An 18,557-nucleotide genomic window follows, 5' to 3' on the forward strand; every position below is an offset into this window, starting at 1 on the left:
AAACAAGTTTTCTAGACAAAGAAAAAATGGAATGGGAGGATTACCTCACAAGAAAACTGAGAATTTCTTAATAACTTTCCTCTCAAATGGGAACTCCATGGGAATTTTTAATTTTCCAAGCCCAGGGGAAAGCCAATCCATTGGGTTTCCTTTCAGCAAACCACATCAGTGCATTACCCCAGCAAAGAGAACCCTTATAACTCAGCTTTTGTGCTGATTCCAATATAAATCAGGAACTTGATCATATCTGATGACAAAACCAATTAAGTGCAGCTTGATTCCTCATGAAACAAAACCATCAAAATTAATTTCAACACATGGTGTAATTTTGGTACAACAAGACCTACCGAGTAGGAAGAACAACTCGAGTAGGATGAGATTTAATATATCTGAAAGTCCAATTATTCCTCAACTTCAAAACTTGCTAGCAGATTAATAGAATTTTAGCGAGGTTGTTAGTATCACAAGCTTGACAAGTAAAACTTGTAAGGATCCACTGGATATATTCAGTGGCATTAGAAAAAAAAAACCACATTGGACAGGTAATTCAAACACTCCTAATTAAGACGTTTTACTTTTGGCATAACCAACAATAAGACAGTCTCTTTCATAACTAAATGGAAAGGAAACAGGTGATTATAGCCAAATGCAATGGAAAGGAAAATTTCAACTACACAGCTAAATTGCTAATGCTCGGCCAGTGTATGTGAGCCCTGGCATGTTGCCTTTAGAGTCTAATCATCTCTAAAGTCCACAAGGTGGTCCACGGTGATTTCACTGGCGGCATGAGGAGACTGAAAGGCAAGAACAAGAAAAGAAAAATGAGATTGCTAATGCACTTACAATAAAAAGAAAATTGCTGATGCTCCTTTGTCCTCAGCTTCTGACAACTCACTGGTGTCCCTTTTTGGACTTCTTGATGTTATCCAAGCGGGGACAGATGCAGGATTCCCAGTCGAGTTTTCCAAGTCTTTCTCCATAAGCAGTTTGAGAATGACTGCAAACACGGTCAAATATGTGAAGCAGTACAGCTGCATCGATGGCTGCATATTCCAGCTGATTAGGCGTCAAAGGCCGTTGCTCCCAATTGCTGTTCCTTCTTGTCTTGTTCAAACCAACTCCCAGTATTTTCTGTACAAGCCCAGATAGACCACCCCCTTGTTCTTTAAATACATGCTGAATGTCCAGAAGCATCTGATAGTGATTGAAACAGTTTAGCTCTCCATATGAATCAGCTAGATGCCTTGTATCATAGACGAAAGCATAACCAAGTTTTAGTATCTTAGGAGACTGAAAAATGCGAGTTAAGCAGTCATCCAAGACATCAGGCACATCTTCAAATAACTTGATCAAGTCAAGGATGAAAACCACCTTCCCAGAAGCAAGTTGCATGATAGAAACTTTATTTTCTTCACCTCCCTTTTCATAATTTGGTCTCCATTCACAATCAAGACCTATGACTTTGGCTTCTTCAATATGACAGGCTGCGTTATGTAAAGCATCAACTTGATCTACCCAAATGATGTCTTCTACAGCCAGCTCATCGAGACGCAAATAGCAAAGACTTGGCTCAGGCACTTTGACATTGAGGAGACCTTCCAGTGAGTATCGATCACATATTTCATGAACCTTCTCTGAGTAACCAGCCTCCATTGCTAAATAAACCAGATATTCAAGAAGTTGCCTATTACCTTTTGTCCTTGATTCTGCAACGTCCCAGCATCCTTTTATTGCTAGTTTCTTTAGTGATCTTTCTTTGTACTTGTGATAAACATCAGGGAATTCCTGTTGGAAATTGTTTTTCAGCATAACCTCCTTAGCATTCTTTAGCATATTCCTGTCGATGTACTCATGGACAAGAACACATAACATGGGATTTCCGATGAACGTTGCCCATTTGTCCGCTGCTTTGAATTGCTTGCTTTCTATCATACTGAGGAGAAAAGATTTGCCAAACTGGCGGATAGAGAAGTGCTCTAATAGAGTAACTGCAGTCATATATGATTCAGACTCTATCAACTTAAAAATATATTGCTCAACAAACTTTTGTGCCATGTCAAAACTGCAATCATTCTTTTCACTCTGGTGCATTACTTTCTCTATGTTTGCCAACTGAACATCAAAAACCTCAAATATCTTCTCAACTATCCTCTCATCATGGTTGACAAAGCCATTAACAATGTCAAGAAAGAACTGGGCAGCAAGGTCTTTGGCTTTCAAAGAGTCCCCCATGGAAGTTTCTATTTTTGGGAAGCGACCGAGGGCAGATATAATTAAATGACTAAACCCTTCAGAGTGTAATCCAAATATATGCAAGATATAGAGGCACTGAACAACAAAAGTAGCTCGTCCAGGTTTGGGATCATTTTGCAGTACTAGATGGACCCATTCTTCAAGAGCTTGGAACTTCTTCATTGCCTTACATTTGCCTATCAGAGAACAAACAAACAGGAAACAATCAGCACCTCCAAAGCACTCGCTGAAAAGTTGAGAAAATAAGGTCCTGAACAAAGTCTCAATTCAATACTTTTTTTTTTTTTTTGGGTAACTTGCAACAAAAAAACTGTAATTAAGTAATCTTGATGATGAAAAAAGGAAAAAACAAAACAGAAGCAAACCACCATTATGTGGAGCAAAACTATCAGCTAATTTAAGAAGCAAATATATGGTATGGGACACAATCAAATTTTCATGTTTAAATCATCAAGAGGTGAAGAGCAAATCCGTCTATAGGTGTGGATTCACCAATGTTCGCACTCTTAAAGCTTATTTATTTGCTTTCCAAATTAGCCGGAGAAAATGAGATATCTGCAATTGAAGACATCACAACAGAATGGCACTTGGAGACGGTGAAATTCATTATTGAGGGAATATTAATAATACCCCTAACCTTGAGAAAAAAAATTCTAAAAAAAATTCTCTTTCAAGAGGTATGAATAAAAATAAATAAATTAAAAACTAAAAAGGGTTCCTATAATACATGAAGAAAGCTCAACTAGAGATGAAAAACTGAAAAGTAACATAAAAAATCTACTACCCAAGAACTAACCAACAATAACCATCAACAAACAACAGCCTTCCAGTCTAAAAGGATAGAATAAAATGAAAGACATTTCCTGTCTACTAGACTCCCAGCAACCAAAACAGCATTGCCTACAAAAAAGTGCCAAATTTGATGATCTTGTTACTCTAAGTTCTGACCTCAGCTTCAACCCCATGACAGTTTTTGAGGGAAGATCTTTTTTTTTTTCTCTCTCTCTTTCTTTTTTTTCTTTCCTTTTATAAACAGTTTATGGTCATGTTCATATTGGAAAATACTTCATTCTTTATTAGAGTGTAATAATTAGTGCATTTATTAACAAAAAAACATGCATACTGAGAAATGACCGAATACGTGAGAAATGAATTTCATATCTTTCCTATATTTGAACCCCCAAACTGGTAACCCTACAGCCACGCTGCAATAGAAATCTAGTGTTTGGTGCCCATAATGGACGTTGTAACATTATGTCTTCAAAGTTAGGCAAATTACTATGTAGAAAATCCTTCTCAATGCTTGAAAACAAAAAAGGAAGCAACAAAACCTAGAGGGAAGAAACACAAACAGTGCCTGATCAGGCTAAGACTCCTAGCCTTCAGAGAAATACTAGCCGGAAAGAACACACAAGAGATATGCATAATGAAACTAATTTTATTTGCAAATCGATGAAACAAGTGCATCCTGGAAACCTTGCAACACTTGTTCACCATAATTAATGTCTTTTAACAAATTTCAACTCCATTTGCAATGTAATTGTGCAACCATTCTCATGAGGGGACAGTACCTTAAAATATTTGGAGAACAGACTCAGTAAGACTGAACATTTTAGTTCCACGAGTACTTAAAGATCTTTAAATGCATCTAACCTCTGTATGCCTACCACCTTAAGGACGTAAGTTTTTGGAACAGCTAGATCAGCTAACAGATGTCAATTCTTCAAAAAGTAGTAGATAATTTTGAACATAAATAGGCAGAAGTTAGTAACTGAGTAAATGACCTTCATATCAGGTGGTCTACCAGTACAGAATTAAAAGCACAAGAAGCTGTTTGAGCCTAAGCTTTCCAAACAGAAGCTAACTTGAAAACCAAATCTTTGGTAAGAGGTAACAAGACAAGTCTTTCCCATGCTTATATCTATGAACAACTAAAGCACACAGTTTTCACTCTTGGCAACTAAAGCATCAAAAAAATGAGCTCAATTCAATTCAAGACATCACAGAGGAAACAGAATGAGCTTAAAGACGGTGAATACAATGAATGAGGAAAAGTAACATACCCCTAAAGTACCACTCTTTGAAAAGGTAGATGAACACCGGGGGAGAAATATACTTCAGGTCTGAAAAACAATGCTTGGAAACGGTGAGTGGCCTCTGAGATTTCCACTTCTTTAAGTAATTTCTGGGCCTTCTGCTAGTAACCTTTTCCTCCATCTTCCCTGAAGCAACTGGCATGATACAAACCATATTTTTTGTACCTCCTTCTACATAATACACTTTCCATTCATGATCAAGACCTACGACTTTGGATTCCTCAATTTGACAGGTTGCTTCATTAGAAGCATCAACTTTATCAACACAAATGATATCTTCTACAAGCACCTCATCCTGATGCACACAATGAAGACTTGGCTCAGGCACTTTGAGCGAGTATCGATCACATAATTCATCAACCTTCTCTAAGCAACCAGCCTCCATTGCTAAAGAAACCAGATATTCAAGAAGATGCCTATTACAGTTTGTCCTTGCTTCTGCCATCTCCCAGCATCCTTTATCTGCTAGTTTCTTTAGCAAGCTCTCTTCATACTTGCAATAAATATCAGGGAAATCCTGCACGAAATTGTTTTTCTGCATAACCTCCTTAGCATTCTTTAGCATATCCCTGTCAATGTACTCATGGACAAGAACACATAACATTGGCTTTCCAATGAATGTTGCCCATTTTTCTGCTGCCTCAAATTGCTTGCTTCGTATCATACTAAGAAGAAAAGATTTCCCAAACTGGCGGATAGAGAAGTGCTTTAATAGACTAACAGCCGTCATATATGATTCAGACTCAATCAAGTTAATTATATATTGCTCAACAAATTTTTTTGCAATGTCATAAATGCAATCATTCTTTGCATTCTGGCGCATTACTTTCTCAATGTTTTCCAACTGAACATCAAAAACTTCAAATATCTTCTCAACAATCCTGTTATCATGGTTGACATATCCACCAACAATGTCGAGAAATAACTGGGCAGCAAGGTCTTTTGCTTGCAGAGAGTCCCCCATGGAAGCTTCTATTCTTAGGAAACGAGAAAGAGCAGATATAATTAAATGACTGAATCCTTGAGAGTACACTCCAATTATAGGTAAGACATAGAGGCACTGAACAACAAAAGTAGCTCGTCCAGGTTGGGGGTCATTGTGTAGCACTATATGGACCTGTTCTTCAAGAGCTTGGAACTTCTTTGTTGCCTTACATTTGCCTATTAGATGAAAGAACCAATGAGAAAAACACAAACAGGAAAGAATCATCACCTCCAAAATACAGGCTGAAATTGAGTAAATAAGGTCATGAAAGTTCTGACACTGACCTTTGTCGTGCAACAATTTCAAGGAGAGAAATAGTTTTTTTTTTTTTTCATTAATAAATGCCTTGTGTGATTGTTATTTCTGTTTAGGAAAATATTTTGTTCTTTCTTCAGGTGAAATGATTACATTTATTAACGAAACAACATGAGTTGTGCATTTATAGACCAAATACATGAGGCATGCATTTCATATTTGTCCCAATTTGAACTCCTGAACTGGTAATCCTACTGCATCACACCGCAATAGAAATGTAGTGCTTAAATCCCATACTGACCGTTACATCATTACGTGTTCAAAGTTAGGCAAAGTATTTGTAGAAAGATTCCTTCTCTATACTTGAACTAAATATGGAATACTGTGAAACCTAGAGAGCAGACACGAAGAAGTGCAATTAGGTAAATGAGTCTCCTAGCCTTCAGAGAAAGACTAGCCAAACAAAAAACACAAGACATCATGCATAACGAAACTCATTTCATTTGGAAATCGACTGAAACAAGAGTATTCTGGAAACCTTACACATGAACTAAGATCTCATAACAAATTCTTCAAATTTGCAATGGAACTGTGCAATCATTCATCTTCCACAGTGCCTTTCAAATATTTGAGAGACACACAGACTAGATGCATGGTAAGACTGAACATGTAGTCATATGAATACTTAACCTCCTAAATGCTTCTACCCTCTGTATGCCTATACCTGCCTCCAGGACATAAGTTTGGTGGAACAACTAGTCAATAGACCTAACAGATGTATTCTTAACAACACAAACCAGAAGACAATTTGGATTATAACTAGCCAAAAACTAGTGATTTGAGTAAAGGACTACCAGTACTGAATTAAAAGCAGAACAAGCTAAATTAAAGATCAAATCTTTGGTATAAGCCAACAAAGCCAGTCCCTCCCATGCTTAATTCTATGAACAACTAAAGCACACAGTATTGAGTGTTCTCTATTGGCAACTAAAGCATCAGAAAAGTGAGTAAATTTCAATTCAAGACATCATCACAGCAGAAACAGAATGTGCTTACAGACAGTGAAATCAGAGAGTGAGGGGAAAAAGTAGCATACCCCTAGAGCAAAACTCTTTCAACAGGTAGATGAAGACCAGTGGAGACACATGACTCAGGTCAAAGAAGCCATGCTTGCAAATTGTGAGTGGCCTCCGAGCTTTCCATTTCTTTAAGTAATTTCTGGGCATGCTTCTGGTAACCTTTTCCTCCAAACCCATTTTCCAAATGGCTCTGAGTTTCACTCCCAGTGTTGTGAAAATATATACAATGAGAGAGACTTGCTCATATGGTAAATTTCTCAGAGATTCTAAACTCTATCCCAAATTCCCAAGAGGGTCTTGTTTCTTTAGGGGACAGGGACAGGGAGGATCTTTGTGTCTGTTTCCTTAAAATGAACGCCCTTTTTTATTTTTATTACTTTTTGGACCTTCTAGATTATGCATATTTGGAATACAGCTTAGAGTTGTTTTCTCTGTTTTGGAAATTACTTTTTTCCTGATTGACCAAATTTGGAGGAAAAACATGAGTAATGTATTTCACACCCTTGGCCGGCTTCGATCTTTAGGTGGAAGAGTGCCCTCAATTCTGCGCCAAATTGACTTTTATCAATTTGTGCATTGGATTTGCATGGGTAGTCAAACCACCGACTACTCAATTCACTACACGGCTGTAATCAGTAGTGTAAAATCAATCATGCATTTCGACGCTGTTACTCTTGCCTTATTTATTCTTCTTTATATTCTTATGCAATTTTTGCATCTTTTCCTTTCGTATTGTTTATTTTGGTTATTGATGTATTTTTGCATCATCTCATTGTAATCTTTCAATTTCAATAAAGGGCTGACCTCAGTTTACACAAAAAAAAAAAAGAAAAAAAAAGAGTAATGTATTTCATATTTTGCCCTAATTTATGAACCCTAATTCTAAAAACAGCACAAAGCCATTTGTAGAAAGATTCAATTTTTATGGGAAGTGAAATTTGTACTTCTTATTTTACAATCCACACTCTATGTTTATTTTTTTTTGGTAACTTAAATTTTGTCTTTTATAAGAATTTTGACTAAAGAAAGAAAGAGGCAATGTGGATTACAAATTAGAAAATGTAGATTTCACTTCCCATTTTTATTTTTCAGTAATGAAAAACAAACAAGGAATATTAGAATTTAATCTTGACCAGAAAAAAAAAAAAAAATCTTGACCTTACTGTGAAAAACTGAAAATGACGTAAGGTTGAGGCTAGCTGCAAAAGTACACAAGGACATGGTGCAACATTTGCTAATTGACTGTAGTACACAGAGTGAGGAGACAGGAGTCTTAAGAAAATGTCAAACTCATTGGCAATAAAAAGAAAAAAAAAATAGAGTCAAACTCGATCAAGAACCCAAAAGAGTCAAACTTTATTGAATTAATTAGTCTTAGATTTATTTTGTACATTTTTAATGGAGAAAATTTTGAAATTACTAACAAAGTGATTTGTATATGGATAGAAAGATTATCAATTTCACAGGCATAAATATCTTGTAAATATTAATTTTTCAATGTAATTTACATATAACTATAACTAGAAAGCTTATCCCTTCAACAAAAAAAAGCTAAAAAGTTTATAACACATTTTCTTGTCTGTGATGGCAGCGAATGAAATATGTAATGACCATTTTTTTTTTTTTTTTTTTTTTGAAATAAGGGCCGGTGTGGCTGCCCTCAAGCCTCCATAAATGAAACTGTCGAAGACAAGGGGGGGACATTGAGCCTAAACCCCAGATTACAATAAGAACCTAGATTGAGTTTAATGATATTGTCCCCCGATTTCGGTTTAATTAAAAAAAAAAAAAAAGACAAACAATTCGACAAGACCAAAAGAATTGATAATTAGTCGACCATTCTTTGACCCATTTTACCCTCCATACCTTGCCAAGTGGCCCTGGTAGATGTAAAGTTTGTAATTTGTACTAGAATCTTCATTTGGATCATGCTACCGTACACGTACCCTTAACTTGTCCAATTTTGTAATGTGTTATACAAGTTTTGGCACTTTCGACTTTGTGATCAATCAATGTGTCCATCGCTCTCATCCACATACACACACACACACATATTTGGTTGGAGCATTGGTTTTTATCTTTACACAATTCTACAATCATAATCAAGTTTATTGTTCTCTATTGCCGTTCAGTTACATGTCTCTAAGTTACAAAAAAAGTGGGTAAATTTTTTATTTTTCATTAAGTATGAGAGAGTCTCTAGTGAGGACTTTAAAAAGACTACGAGGATTGAGTAGTTTAAAATTAGAACTGTACAACAGTACAAGGACTTTTAAATCAATAACTGACAAGTAGTCCAAATTTTCGTTGAAGCATTACTACTTCAACACATAAGCATCCAACCGTCAATTTATAAATTCACTTAGAAATCTCATTTTAAAGGTACTAACTTCATACCCGTGCGATGCATGTATTATTGTTGAAAATAATAAAAACGGGAAAAGATTTCTTATACTAACTTCTTCAATTTTATATATTTATGTTTTTTAAGTTTTCATTTAAATGATTTATTATGAATTTTTTAATAATTATTGTAAAGGACATTATAGAAAACTAATATTTTAGTGAAGTTTTGACATCAAAATTCTATAGCTCCATCCATGAAAATACAGTTTTGTTGTGAATTACAAATTCATTTTACAAAATGGGCCCAAGTCAACTCAACCCGGCCCAACATATCCTATTTTGACAAGACTTCATCGTCCCAGAGCCCAGTTTAGGTTAAATCCAAGACTCAAAGTTTCAGAATTTGCAGAAAACATCTCCTCCTCCTCTCTCCTCTCTCCTCTCTGTACCCAACGATCAAGCTCAAGAACTTCGCCCAGAACTCGTCAGGTACTCTCTTTTCTCCCTCTTATCTCTACTAGGGTTTAACTCCACATTAATCTTTACGATTCTACTTTTTTTTTTTTTTTTCCTGAGATTAATTTTGTTGCAATGTTCGATTCCAGTATATACCAAGCTTCTACTTGTAATTTGAAAACTTTTTGGCTTCTACATTTTACTGTTTTATTTTTGTTGCTAATTCCTTACTTTTACTGTTATTTTGTGACGATTTCCATGTCGAACATAGGGTTAGGGCTATGCGGGTCATGGGAATCAAGCTTAGGTGAAGCATATTAAGAGGGGGAATGAGTCAAGTTACAAAATTTAGGGATAGGGTTAATAATACTTTTGGAATTTTACAATTTAATGACGAAATTGATGAGGGTTTTGGGGTTCTTAATGTTAAGTTAATTGGGAATTTTCTTAAAATGTTGTAGTGTTAGATGTTTCTTGAAGGTATTTTCTTTTTTGAATTCAAGTATTGTTCAAGTAGGTTGAGGCTGAAATGTGTTTTTTTGACCGCGTATAGCTTTGCTTGAAAGAAAGTGAAAAGGTTTGAAATCGATAAGTAAATCTTTATTCAAATGGATTTGTGACAATGTTTAAGTGTTCAGGTTAGATGGAGACTTCAGAGAAGAGAAAGGAACGACTAAGAGCAATGCGCCTAGAAGCTGAAGCTTCTCATAATGATACAAGTTCAGATGTACCCGGTTACCTTTCCAATCCTCTGGCTGATGATAATGTGAATGTGGTGCAGGAGGAGCCCTGTGCTCCTTCGAGGTTTGGTTTTTATACAGACCCTATGGCGGGCTTCTCTTCAGACACTAAGCGATGTAAAGTTGGTGATCAGATTGCGTCAAATAGTTTCAAACATTCAGATACTGGTGGTCTTCCTATGCGAAGGTTTCCTCCACCACTTTCAGGTACTGTATTATGTTAAAAACGTTTTGCTTTCTGCTGGCTGTCATATAATCATACATGGTTGCCTCATTTGATTTTGTTTTTCAAATTTAATGAACTGTATTAGTGTGGGATATAGAGAATAAGTTCTTGTATTCTTTTGTGTATAAGAAAGTGGTTTAAAAAGTGAAACTAAATTGTTTCTAAGCTCTTCTTGGAGACCTTTGGCAAACTGGAAACTATGGGTAACATGATGGATTGTTTTGTCATTATGTGTGCTGGAAAAAGTTTTATTGCGCTTGTTGGAATTTCATTCCGTTGCAAGTGTCATTTAACTTATTCGAACAGAAGAAGTGTCATCTTGTAATATGTGATGCATGCTTGGAATGCTTCATGCCAAAGTACTCGACACTGAGAGTTCCTCTTTGTTACCTGTCCTTTTATCTTTTTTTTGTTTTTTAGTCTTTGCTTTCCTCTTGATTTTGGTTCTTTGAATGATGATTTAGGAAGACCAAGGAACCCTGAAATGCCTCCTCCACCTCATCAGTTTCAGAGCAATTACTCACCAGACCAGAGAATGTACCAACAAAACTTTGTTCCTCAGAGAAATCCCACAGGAATGGTGAGACCTTTTGTCATGCATCATACAAATCCACCTGAAGTCTGGAATGGAGCTCAAGGTCCGGCGAGTTATAATTTCCCTCCTGATCCCTCAAGAGAAAGCAGTTTTCCTGGCCCTAGATTTAGACCACCAGGTAGCCCCGGATTTAGACCACCAGGTAGCCCCGGATTTGGGCCACCAGGAAACCCCGGATTTGGACCTCCGGGAAGCCCCGGATTTGGGCCACCGGGAAACCCAGGATTTGGGCCACCGGGAAGCTCGGGATTTGGACCACCAGGAAGCCCAGGATTTGGACCACCAGGAAGCCCTGGATTTGGGCCACAAGGAAGCCCTGGATTTGGACCACCTAGAAGCCCTGGGTTTGGTTCCAATACTCGGCAAGGTAGGGGGCACTGGGTCAGTCATAGTCCAAGCCCTCATTCAGTACATGGAGGTAGTCATAGTCCTAGATCAAGTTCAGGTAGAGGTAGGGGGCGCTCTGGGTCAGGATGGCGAGGTGGACGTGGGCGGGGTTCTGATGGTCGTCCATTGGGTCCAGAACAGTTTTACAATGCTTCCATGGTTGAAGAAGATCCATGGAAAGGTTTGTCACCTGTTACATGGAAAGCTCTGCCACCTGTTATCCGGAAGGGGGTAGATACTCCCTTCAATGGTAACAAAAATAAAGCAAGCGTTTCAGAAGGTTCAAACAGGTCCACTCCACAGCCAAACTTGGCAGAATACTTGGCTGCCTCATTGAATGAAACTATTAATGAGGCATCAACCTCGTAGCAATTGGCCCTGAGTTCCAGGAATGCTGTACAATGCACCTATCAGAAAAATGCAAAGCTACATTCAGAAGGGTTGAACATAAATTCAGTGTTGGGAAGTACTTGGCCATCTCATTCCCATCATCCAGTGTCAATACTATACCGCAATTCACTCAATTCTGGAATCAGATTTCTCACTGTGCATTCACTTGTCAATAGTCTGGATATTGGATGGATCAAAAGGCTTGTAACTTTTTCTTAGAAACTAACTGCTGGCTTTTGGAACTTGTTATAACATGGCGTGCTAGTATTTTAGATGGCATGCTTTTTCAGTCAAGGCTGTAATGGAGGATCAATTTGCAGTTGGAGTTCTCAATTTTATCTTTATGTTCAACATTGTACTGGAAAAACCCGGTTGCGCTTTTGCAACCCAGTGCCCCTTAAAGTTACTTAGAAACTGGTTTCTTTTCTCTGTATACAATGTGATGTTTGCGCTTACAACTGTGAGGAAGGTGAGCAATTTAAAGATAGTAAATGAAGTCAATCAACCCACCTGAGTTACCTCCATAGAACTGTCATATATAATCAACTCTTTGGCAAAATAACAAAGTTTCAATTGTTAAAAACTTAAAATACCAAAATTTTGGGCGGGTTCTCAAAATTTCACGAAGCTGTTTTGCAGACGGTAGTTGTGAAACCTCTGACCAAAACACAGGTGGAGAGTATCAAAGCACTATATCATTTTGCCTTCCATTTAAATGTTAAAAAATTAAAATAGAGAAAACTTGATGATTATGCAATTTAACCTCTAATCCTAACCTTAACAAAAGAGAAATGAAAATCAAAGAGCGAACTCTTTTCTATGATCAGTTAGATGACTACGTTTCCATCTGAAAAACCTACATTTCTAAACCATGTCCTATCCACTAATTTTCTGGATAAAAACGAACTCCCTATTCAAAATTTGATGGCACAACCTTGTGTAAGGCCCAGGCTGAGAAACTGGTATTCTTTTGGCTGAAAACAAATCTCTTCCACAAAGGTATGGATGAGCTGCCCAGCCAAGCTTGACGGATCATCAATGAAAGTGTCCACATACACTCTGACCACTCTCCGCTCTTGCATAGTAGCTTTCAGGCTGAACCAAGTTAGAAACTTTACTCTGAAATCTTCATCTATGTGACCCTCATGCTCTAACCATTTGATTGCCCTCACCGAATATTCATAATCACTTTCCTCCACTCGCTTTGTACATTTGATGCTCGGTGCTTTACATATTCCATTGGATTTGCAAGGTGTCAATGGAGACACTGCTTCTTTGATCAATGAAGCAGTTTCCATTGAACGAGGCGGTGCGTAGAGCCCTTTATTCTGGTTCTTGTTGATCCCATTTGATGACTGAAACTTCACAGGATGATCTCCTTTGATGTCACTACTATTGGTTGATTCTTCTTGGGAAAGAATTTGACCAATTACTGTATTCTCTTCCCCTGTCTGTTTCTCTAATGCGACAGAGCTATCATACAATGCAGGCGTCACCCATTTAGCTTCCCAAACACCCAATGTCTGTGTGTTGCTAAACAAAGATACCTTGCAGAAATATTCAGTTGCAGGATGCAGATCAGCAATAGCAAATTTCTTCTCTGGCCTTAAAACAATGAAAGAAGGTTGGTCTGGATAATCCTTCTCATCAGACTTGCGATGCCACAGCCGGCAGCCTAAGAAATTGTTAAAAAGATGATCCTCATATTCTAGCACAATGATGACGGAAGAAGGGGATGACTCTTCAAACTGGATGCGGCAAGCTGGTGGAACAGAATTTAATAAGCAGCAACAATGAACAATACATGTAAATTGAATTGGAAATCTGAGAAATCATTTTGTTTGACAGCATGTGGAGGCTCAAACTAAAACCCAAATGACATTGATTCTTCTTCTCCTTAAGCTAGCAGAATTTCTAGTACTCTCACCCTATCTCAATTAGTTATAACTTAACTATGGTTATGCTACCAACCAGTAGTTTGCATATTATACAGTAGTCAAATGTACCCGAATCAATTTGTTGATGCTGTGGTCAACCTAGATGCTGCAGATGTGGAGGAGGACTTGAATATTACCAAAAACAAGAAAACAAAAATTTAGAACAAAAAAAACTTACTTGGTAGTTCTTTCTTTTCCATATGGACAGAACAAGGATCAGAAAACATCGAGTCAAAAGATTCAACTGCAGAAACGCACAGTTTCTGAACATCAGCACCACAAGAGAGCCTGTTAACAATTCCACGTGCCATCTTTCCACAAACCTGTTCTAGCGGCCCTACTTCATCGTTCAGGCTTTTTATGGCAGTTTCTACAATGTTCTGCAATTTTTGGTATTTCTTGGTATGCAAAAGAATTTTGTGAGATAAAGAAACCCTTAGACACAGTGCATCAACTCTTCTAGCTTCCTTGGCAATCACTAATTGTTTTCTCCACGTTCTGCACAAAGCCAACCATCCAATTAGCCACAGTCAAAACTTGCTGCTAACAGCAGTTTAAGTTGGGTAGGTTGTTCGAGATTGAAACTGATATGCTTCACAAATGGCTTATAATTATTATTTCATTCTGATATTTAATAGAAGTTTTTATAACAATAAAGAAAGATTAGCACTTAAAAGATAGATAGGCTGACTTCCTAAGAAAGGTTGACATAACTAAAATGTTTCTTTCTAAATTGTTTCAAATGCATTATCATAACCTAAATGCTTGCCATCTGTGGCTGGAGAAAATAATTCAAGTTAATATCTGAGATGTCATTCCTATGATCAGTTAAGGTCAAACAACCACGGCATAAATATAATTTCACCCAAATTTACTTTATTTTCCTTCATTTCCGCAAAACAAAGACAAACTTAAGTTAGTAACACCTTTGTCTCCCTGAAATGGAGATTCATTGTCAGACACTCTTGGGTATGCATTTTGGACATCATCATGTATGTTAAGATGTTGAATATCTATGATCCTAGTTTGGATATCTATCTGAAGGCATGACAGTACATAGTTAGACATGTTTCAGTAACTTGTAGAGATTCTGTGCTTGAGCAATGTGGAATCAATGTTGCAGTACAAGTACCTATGTGTCTGCATGCGTTCACAGACACACAAAGACGACTGCAAAAGTTGATGAATAGCTGCTTGATTTTCTAGGTCTGGTCAGTTCAGACCAGACCTAGTACCACTCGATACATTGCCTATGCATCTAAAAAGTATGTAATTGAGTGAGATTTAAACATCCACAGGTGCTTAAGAAATAATAATTACCTCAATAAATCATTGACCTTTCCACAAGCAATGCAATAGAAGCTTCCATCCAACTGGCGACAGCAACCATTCTTCACAATCCCAGCTCTTTCATGTTTGAGAGCACATTCCAGATGGCATGACATTCCACATGGACCATTCTCATCAACAGTGTCAGAGTCACAAGTCAACCATAGACTAGGATCCTTGTTATCATCAAAAAGATGGCAGATACAGCAAGAACATCTCTTGCAAAAAGATTGCTCTGAACTTAAGGGAGCTCTGCATGCTGCATTCTGACAAAGTTGGAATTTAGCATGTTCTTCTTTACTAGTCACCATGGAAACACGACCTTGGTCAGTGAATGGTTGAAAGGAAGCTTCTGTGCTCTGTTTCCTTTTCTTTCCAATTTCTACTTTGACTGGAGAAAATTCAGGATTACTGTTAGTATTACTCTTTGATTTCTCAGAAACTGACTTTAGCAGGCGATCTATCAGTCTAGGTTTCGTATATCCTCTGTACTTCCTTTCCTCACCCAGTTCGGCACAGATCATTTCAACAAGCTCCTTACGGCTAAAGGAACTAAGCATCTCTGGAGCTTCTTTTGTCCATTGGGCAATCTCATGGACTAGTTCTCTCTTCTCTCCCAAACTTAGCCTGCTACATTTTTCAGGGTCCAGCACAAAACCTGAGGGAAAGGAGAAAAAAAAAAAAAAAAAAAAAACAATTGAAAATTGAATTTGGGAGGTCTTATAAGTAAAGAAATAGATGAAGTTGAACATAGGAAACTCAAGAAATTTGTAAAGGAAATTATACAATTCAAGTTTATATTCCTGGCTTTTCATATTAAGCAACAAACATACACCATAATAGAGCATGCACAACTCTGGAAGATCCATGCTGTGACAATTACTTAAGGATAAGGCTCATGTAAGTCTGCTGAGGAAGAACTACTCATTAGGTTTTCTCTAATTGTTCTCTTCTAGATCATGAAATTCATTCGCATGTTTTTTCTATTAATAGGTAATTCTAAACTCTTTGGACCACGAGCCAGGCTTGTACATGAGATAAGACCTTGGACCTTGGTAGACTTTTCCACCATGCTGTGCTCGTAGAGACCGGAGATGTTGTCTTTAAATGGAAGTAAATGGGGATAACCGTCTCAACTCTAGCCAAGTGTGTGGGCAAATAACTATATACTCTTTACCTCTAGAGATCCAAAGCCCCACGAACATGTTGTTCCTTCATAACAAAATACATAAATTGGTCGGTCACCCTCCTATTATCCTATATAAACTACACTTCTTTCAAGACGCCGTTAAGATCATGAACTTTATAAGACTTGTCGAAGAAAAAGAACTTGTTACACGAACATTAATTGTATCACGACCAATGAGTAACTATTCTACATGAAAAGACAAAGTTCTATAGGCCAGTCTTGTCTCTTGAGGGGTCAATGATCCCAATAGGCAATGTGCATTTTCATCAATTCAATAGGCACCGTACTCTCTTCCCATACATATAAATCATAACCAATAAACGAACAATGACTCCCTATATGCTTCTTGGAGCAACCAACAAGATTGAAAGGGAAAAAGAAAAAAAGAACAGATACAGATAACCTGAATCACAAACATGATACCATTATGCAAATAAGCAATTAAAATAGAAAGTCTCACACGCCTGGTAACATAAACTGAATACAGAAGTAAAACTGTTCTGAAATAGGGGTAAAAAAACATGATACAAGGAACTGAGATACGCCGTTGCACTTGGTAGACATCTCCATAGGGGCCAAACATATTGTTCTTTATTTTTCATATAGGTGGGTAAAAAATCCCAGCCCCACAAATATATTGTTTCTTCCTAACATAGAAATCATATATGTATACTAGCACAAATCGGTCAGTAGCAAATTGAAACTGATGAACACCCACTATTTCAGTCACCCCCTCCCATATAAACCTAAACTTCATCACTCAAAATGTATAGTCGAAGAAACAGACCTTATTCTAATCAAATTACCATCCCACTAAAACCAGTTATCATTCACCAAGAGAAAAATACAGTTGTATAAACCAGTCTTGTCTCTCGAGGGGTGAATGATCCCAAAATCGCAATACGCAATGCGGGAAGTTGCCATTAGTCACCTTACTCTTTTCCCTTGTGTATAAACCATAACCAATACAAACAATGTCTCACTCTATGGAGTCACCAACACCCAAGTCTGGTTACATCAAAAACCACAACAACCCCAAAACCCCAGATACATACAGATAACCCGAATCCCCAACATGATACATTATCAAAATAAACAACCAAAACCCAGAAATTTTCACGCACTTGGCAACACACATTGTGAATCACAGCAACAAAACTCTCATAAAAACAAAAGGGTTAAAAGGAAATCACACACAAGAAACGAATGGAGCCAAAACAGAGATGCAGAACAGTTAAAAAAATCAGTGACATTGTCCTTAAACACAAACAATCACAGAGTAAATAATAAAACACCAGAATCAATTGCAGAAGAGAAATATAAATCCCACCACAAATTTTTCACAAGGAAAACGAAAAAAAGACGAAAACCTGAAAATGCAGAGTGCATGCCTGAAGCTTTCTCTTCTGGGTCGTCCTTCATATTCACAACAGAGCCAAAGACTCTATTTTTATCTCCCGAGAGATTTACAGCAGAATTTTGATGGAGAGAGAGAGAGAGAGAGAGAGAGAGAGAGGAAAAGTGGCATCCAAGTATATAAAAGAAAAATAAAAATAAAAATTTACCATAAATAATAGATTTGGCACAAAGAGAGAGAAGGGGGGCAAATTGGACAATTTACTTGGTTTTTGTTTTTGTTTACTTGTGCGTGATAGCCCACGCGCCTACCGGCGTTTGACGCTTTTCGAGGTTTTCGGTTTCGGTTTTCTTGTGAAAAGTGAAAGCCGTGGATGTGAGTCTTCGAGTCTGACTCAAATTGGCTCATTATGGATTTTCTGTAGAAAAAGAAGTCCTTCTAATGCCAAATTGCAATAATGGAAAATTACATTTGTTGTCCTTGTACTTGATGGATCGGTTGGTTCGAGGTTTAATTCCATGGATCCCGTCAAGCCTTTCTTCCCATCAAGGTCTACCCTATCGAGTCATGTAATGGGTTGCTCAGTGATAGAGAATCGGCTTTGTTCGGGATGAGATGTCCATACCGAGCTGGCGAGCTGTCGAAGATATAGTAGTAACGAACTTCTCTTAAGCTTGAATTATGCAGATTTAACTCAAATTGTTTAGAGATAGCTAATTTACACATTTCTAAGTGTGAGGCACACCAGTTGTTTAATCACAACTATTCTAGGATTATACAACTGGTCGGCTCCTTACTTTATTTACCGACTTCAAGTGTTGGCTAAGTGTCAAAAACAAACCAAAAGTCTCCAAGAAAGGTAGGATTAATTGTAGGAAAAAATCTCTAGAGCCTTACGTCTTGCATGCCTCTCATGAGTAAAGCTGCGACGGTATTA

At 37.4% G+C, this 18,557-nt stretch overlaps 3 protein-coding genes across 3 annotated transcripts; 1 reads left to right on the forward strand and 2 right to left on the reverse strand.

Annotated features, from left to right (window-relative positions):
- Positions 1 to 489: 489 nt before the first annotated feature.
- Positions 490 to 6,981, reverse strand: LOC133745111 (uncharacterized). Its single transcript, XM_062173104.1, has 3 exons — positions 6,686 to 6,981; positions 4,317 to 5,510; positions 490 to 2,429 (listed from the first exon to the last, which is right to left on the reverse strand). The coding sequence occupies exons 1-3, from the start codon at positions 6,843 to 6,845 to the stop codon at positions 892 to 894; spliced, it is 2,892 nt and encodes a 963-aa protein (XP_062029088.1). The 5' UTR covers positions 6,846 to 6,981; the 3' UTR covers positions 490 to 891.
- Positions 6,982 to 9,384: 2,403 nt separating this feature from the next.
- Positions 9,385 to 12,222, forward strand: LOC133746175 (uncharacterized). Its single transcript, XM_062174338.1, has 3 exons — positions 9,385 to 9,503; positions 10,109 to 10,417; positions 10,901 to 12,222. The coding sequence occupies exons 2-3, from the start codon at positions 10,114 to 10,116 to the stop codon at positions 11,785 to 11,787; spliced, it is 1,191 nt and encodes a 396-aa protein (XP_062030322.1). The 5' UTR covers positions 9,385 to 9,503; positions 10,109 to 10,113; the 3' UTR covers positions 11,788 to 12,222.
- A 234-nt stretch (positions 12,223 to 12,456) lies between these two features.
- On the reverse strand, positions 12,457 to 17,771 carry LOC133745647 (VIN3-like protein 2). The gene is made up of 4 exons (XM_062173751.1): positions 17,634 to 17,771; positions 15,066 to 15,732; positions 13,924 to 14,243; positions 12,457 to 13,570 (listed from the first exon to the last, which is right to left on the reverse strand). Exons 1-4 carry the CDS (start codon positions 17,683 to 17,685, stop codon positions 12,723 to 12,725), a joined length of 1,887 nt encoding a protein of 628 aa, XP_062029735.1. The 5' UTR covers positions 17,686 to 17,771; the 3' UTR covers positions 12,457 to 12,722.
- Between the last annotated feature and the right edge of the window lie 786 nt (positions 17,772 to 18,557).

Source organism: Rosa rugosa, chromosome 4, assembly GCF_958449725.1.
Source record: "Rosa rugosa chromosome 4, drRosRugo1.1, whole genome shotgun sequence".
NCBI lineage: Eukaryota > Viridiplantae > Streptophyta > Magnoliopsida > Rosales > Rosaceae > Rosa > Rosa rugosa.

Bases quoted from the DNA above. Each gene is read 5' to 3' on its own strand.
- LOC133746175 (XM_062174338.1), top strand. From the start codon at position 10,114: ATGGAGACTTCAGAGAAGAGAAAGGAACGACTAAGAGCAATGCGCCTA. The intron at 10,418-10,900 runs GTACTGTATTAT...ATGATGATTTAG, and splicing joins GTTTCCTCCACCACTTTCAG to GAAGACCAAGGAACCCTGAA.
- LOC133745111 (XM_062173104.1), bottom strand. From the start codon at position 6,845: ATGGGTTTGGAGGAAAAGGTTACCAGAAGCATGCCCAGAAATTACTTA. The intron at 5,511-6,685 runs GTATGCTACTTT...TTCATCTAATAG, and splicing joins GAAAGAGTTTTGCTCTAGGG to GCAAATGTAAGGCAACAAAG. The intron at 2,430-4,316 runs GTATGTTACTTT...GTTCTCTGATAG, and splicing joins CAAAGAGTGGTACTTTAGGG to GCAAATGTAAGGCAATGAAG.
- LOC133745647 (XM_062173751.1), bottom strand. From the start codon at position 17,685: ATGAAGGACGACCCAGAAGAGAAAGCTTCAGGCATGCACTCTGCATTT. The intron at 15,733-17,633 runs GTTTTCGTCTTT...CCTTTCCCTCAG, and splicing joins CATGCACTCTGCATTTTCAG to GTTTTGTGCTGGACCCTGAA. The intron at 14,244-15,065 runs GTAATTATTATT...GGCTTTGTGCAG, and splicing joins AAGGTCAATGATTTATTGAG to AACGTGGAGAAAACAATTAG.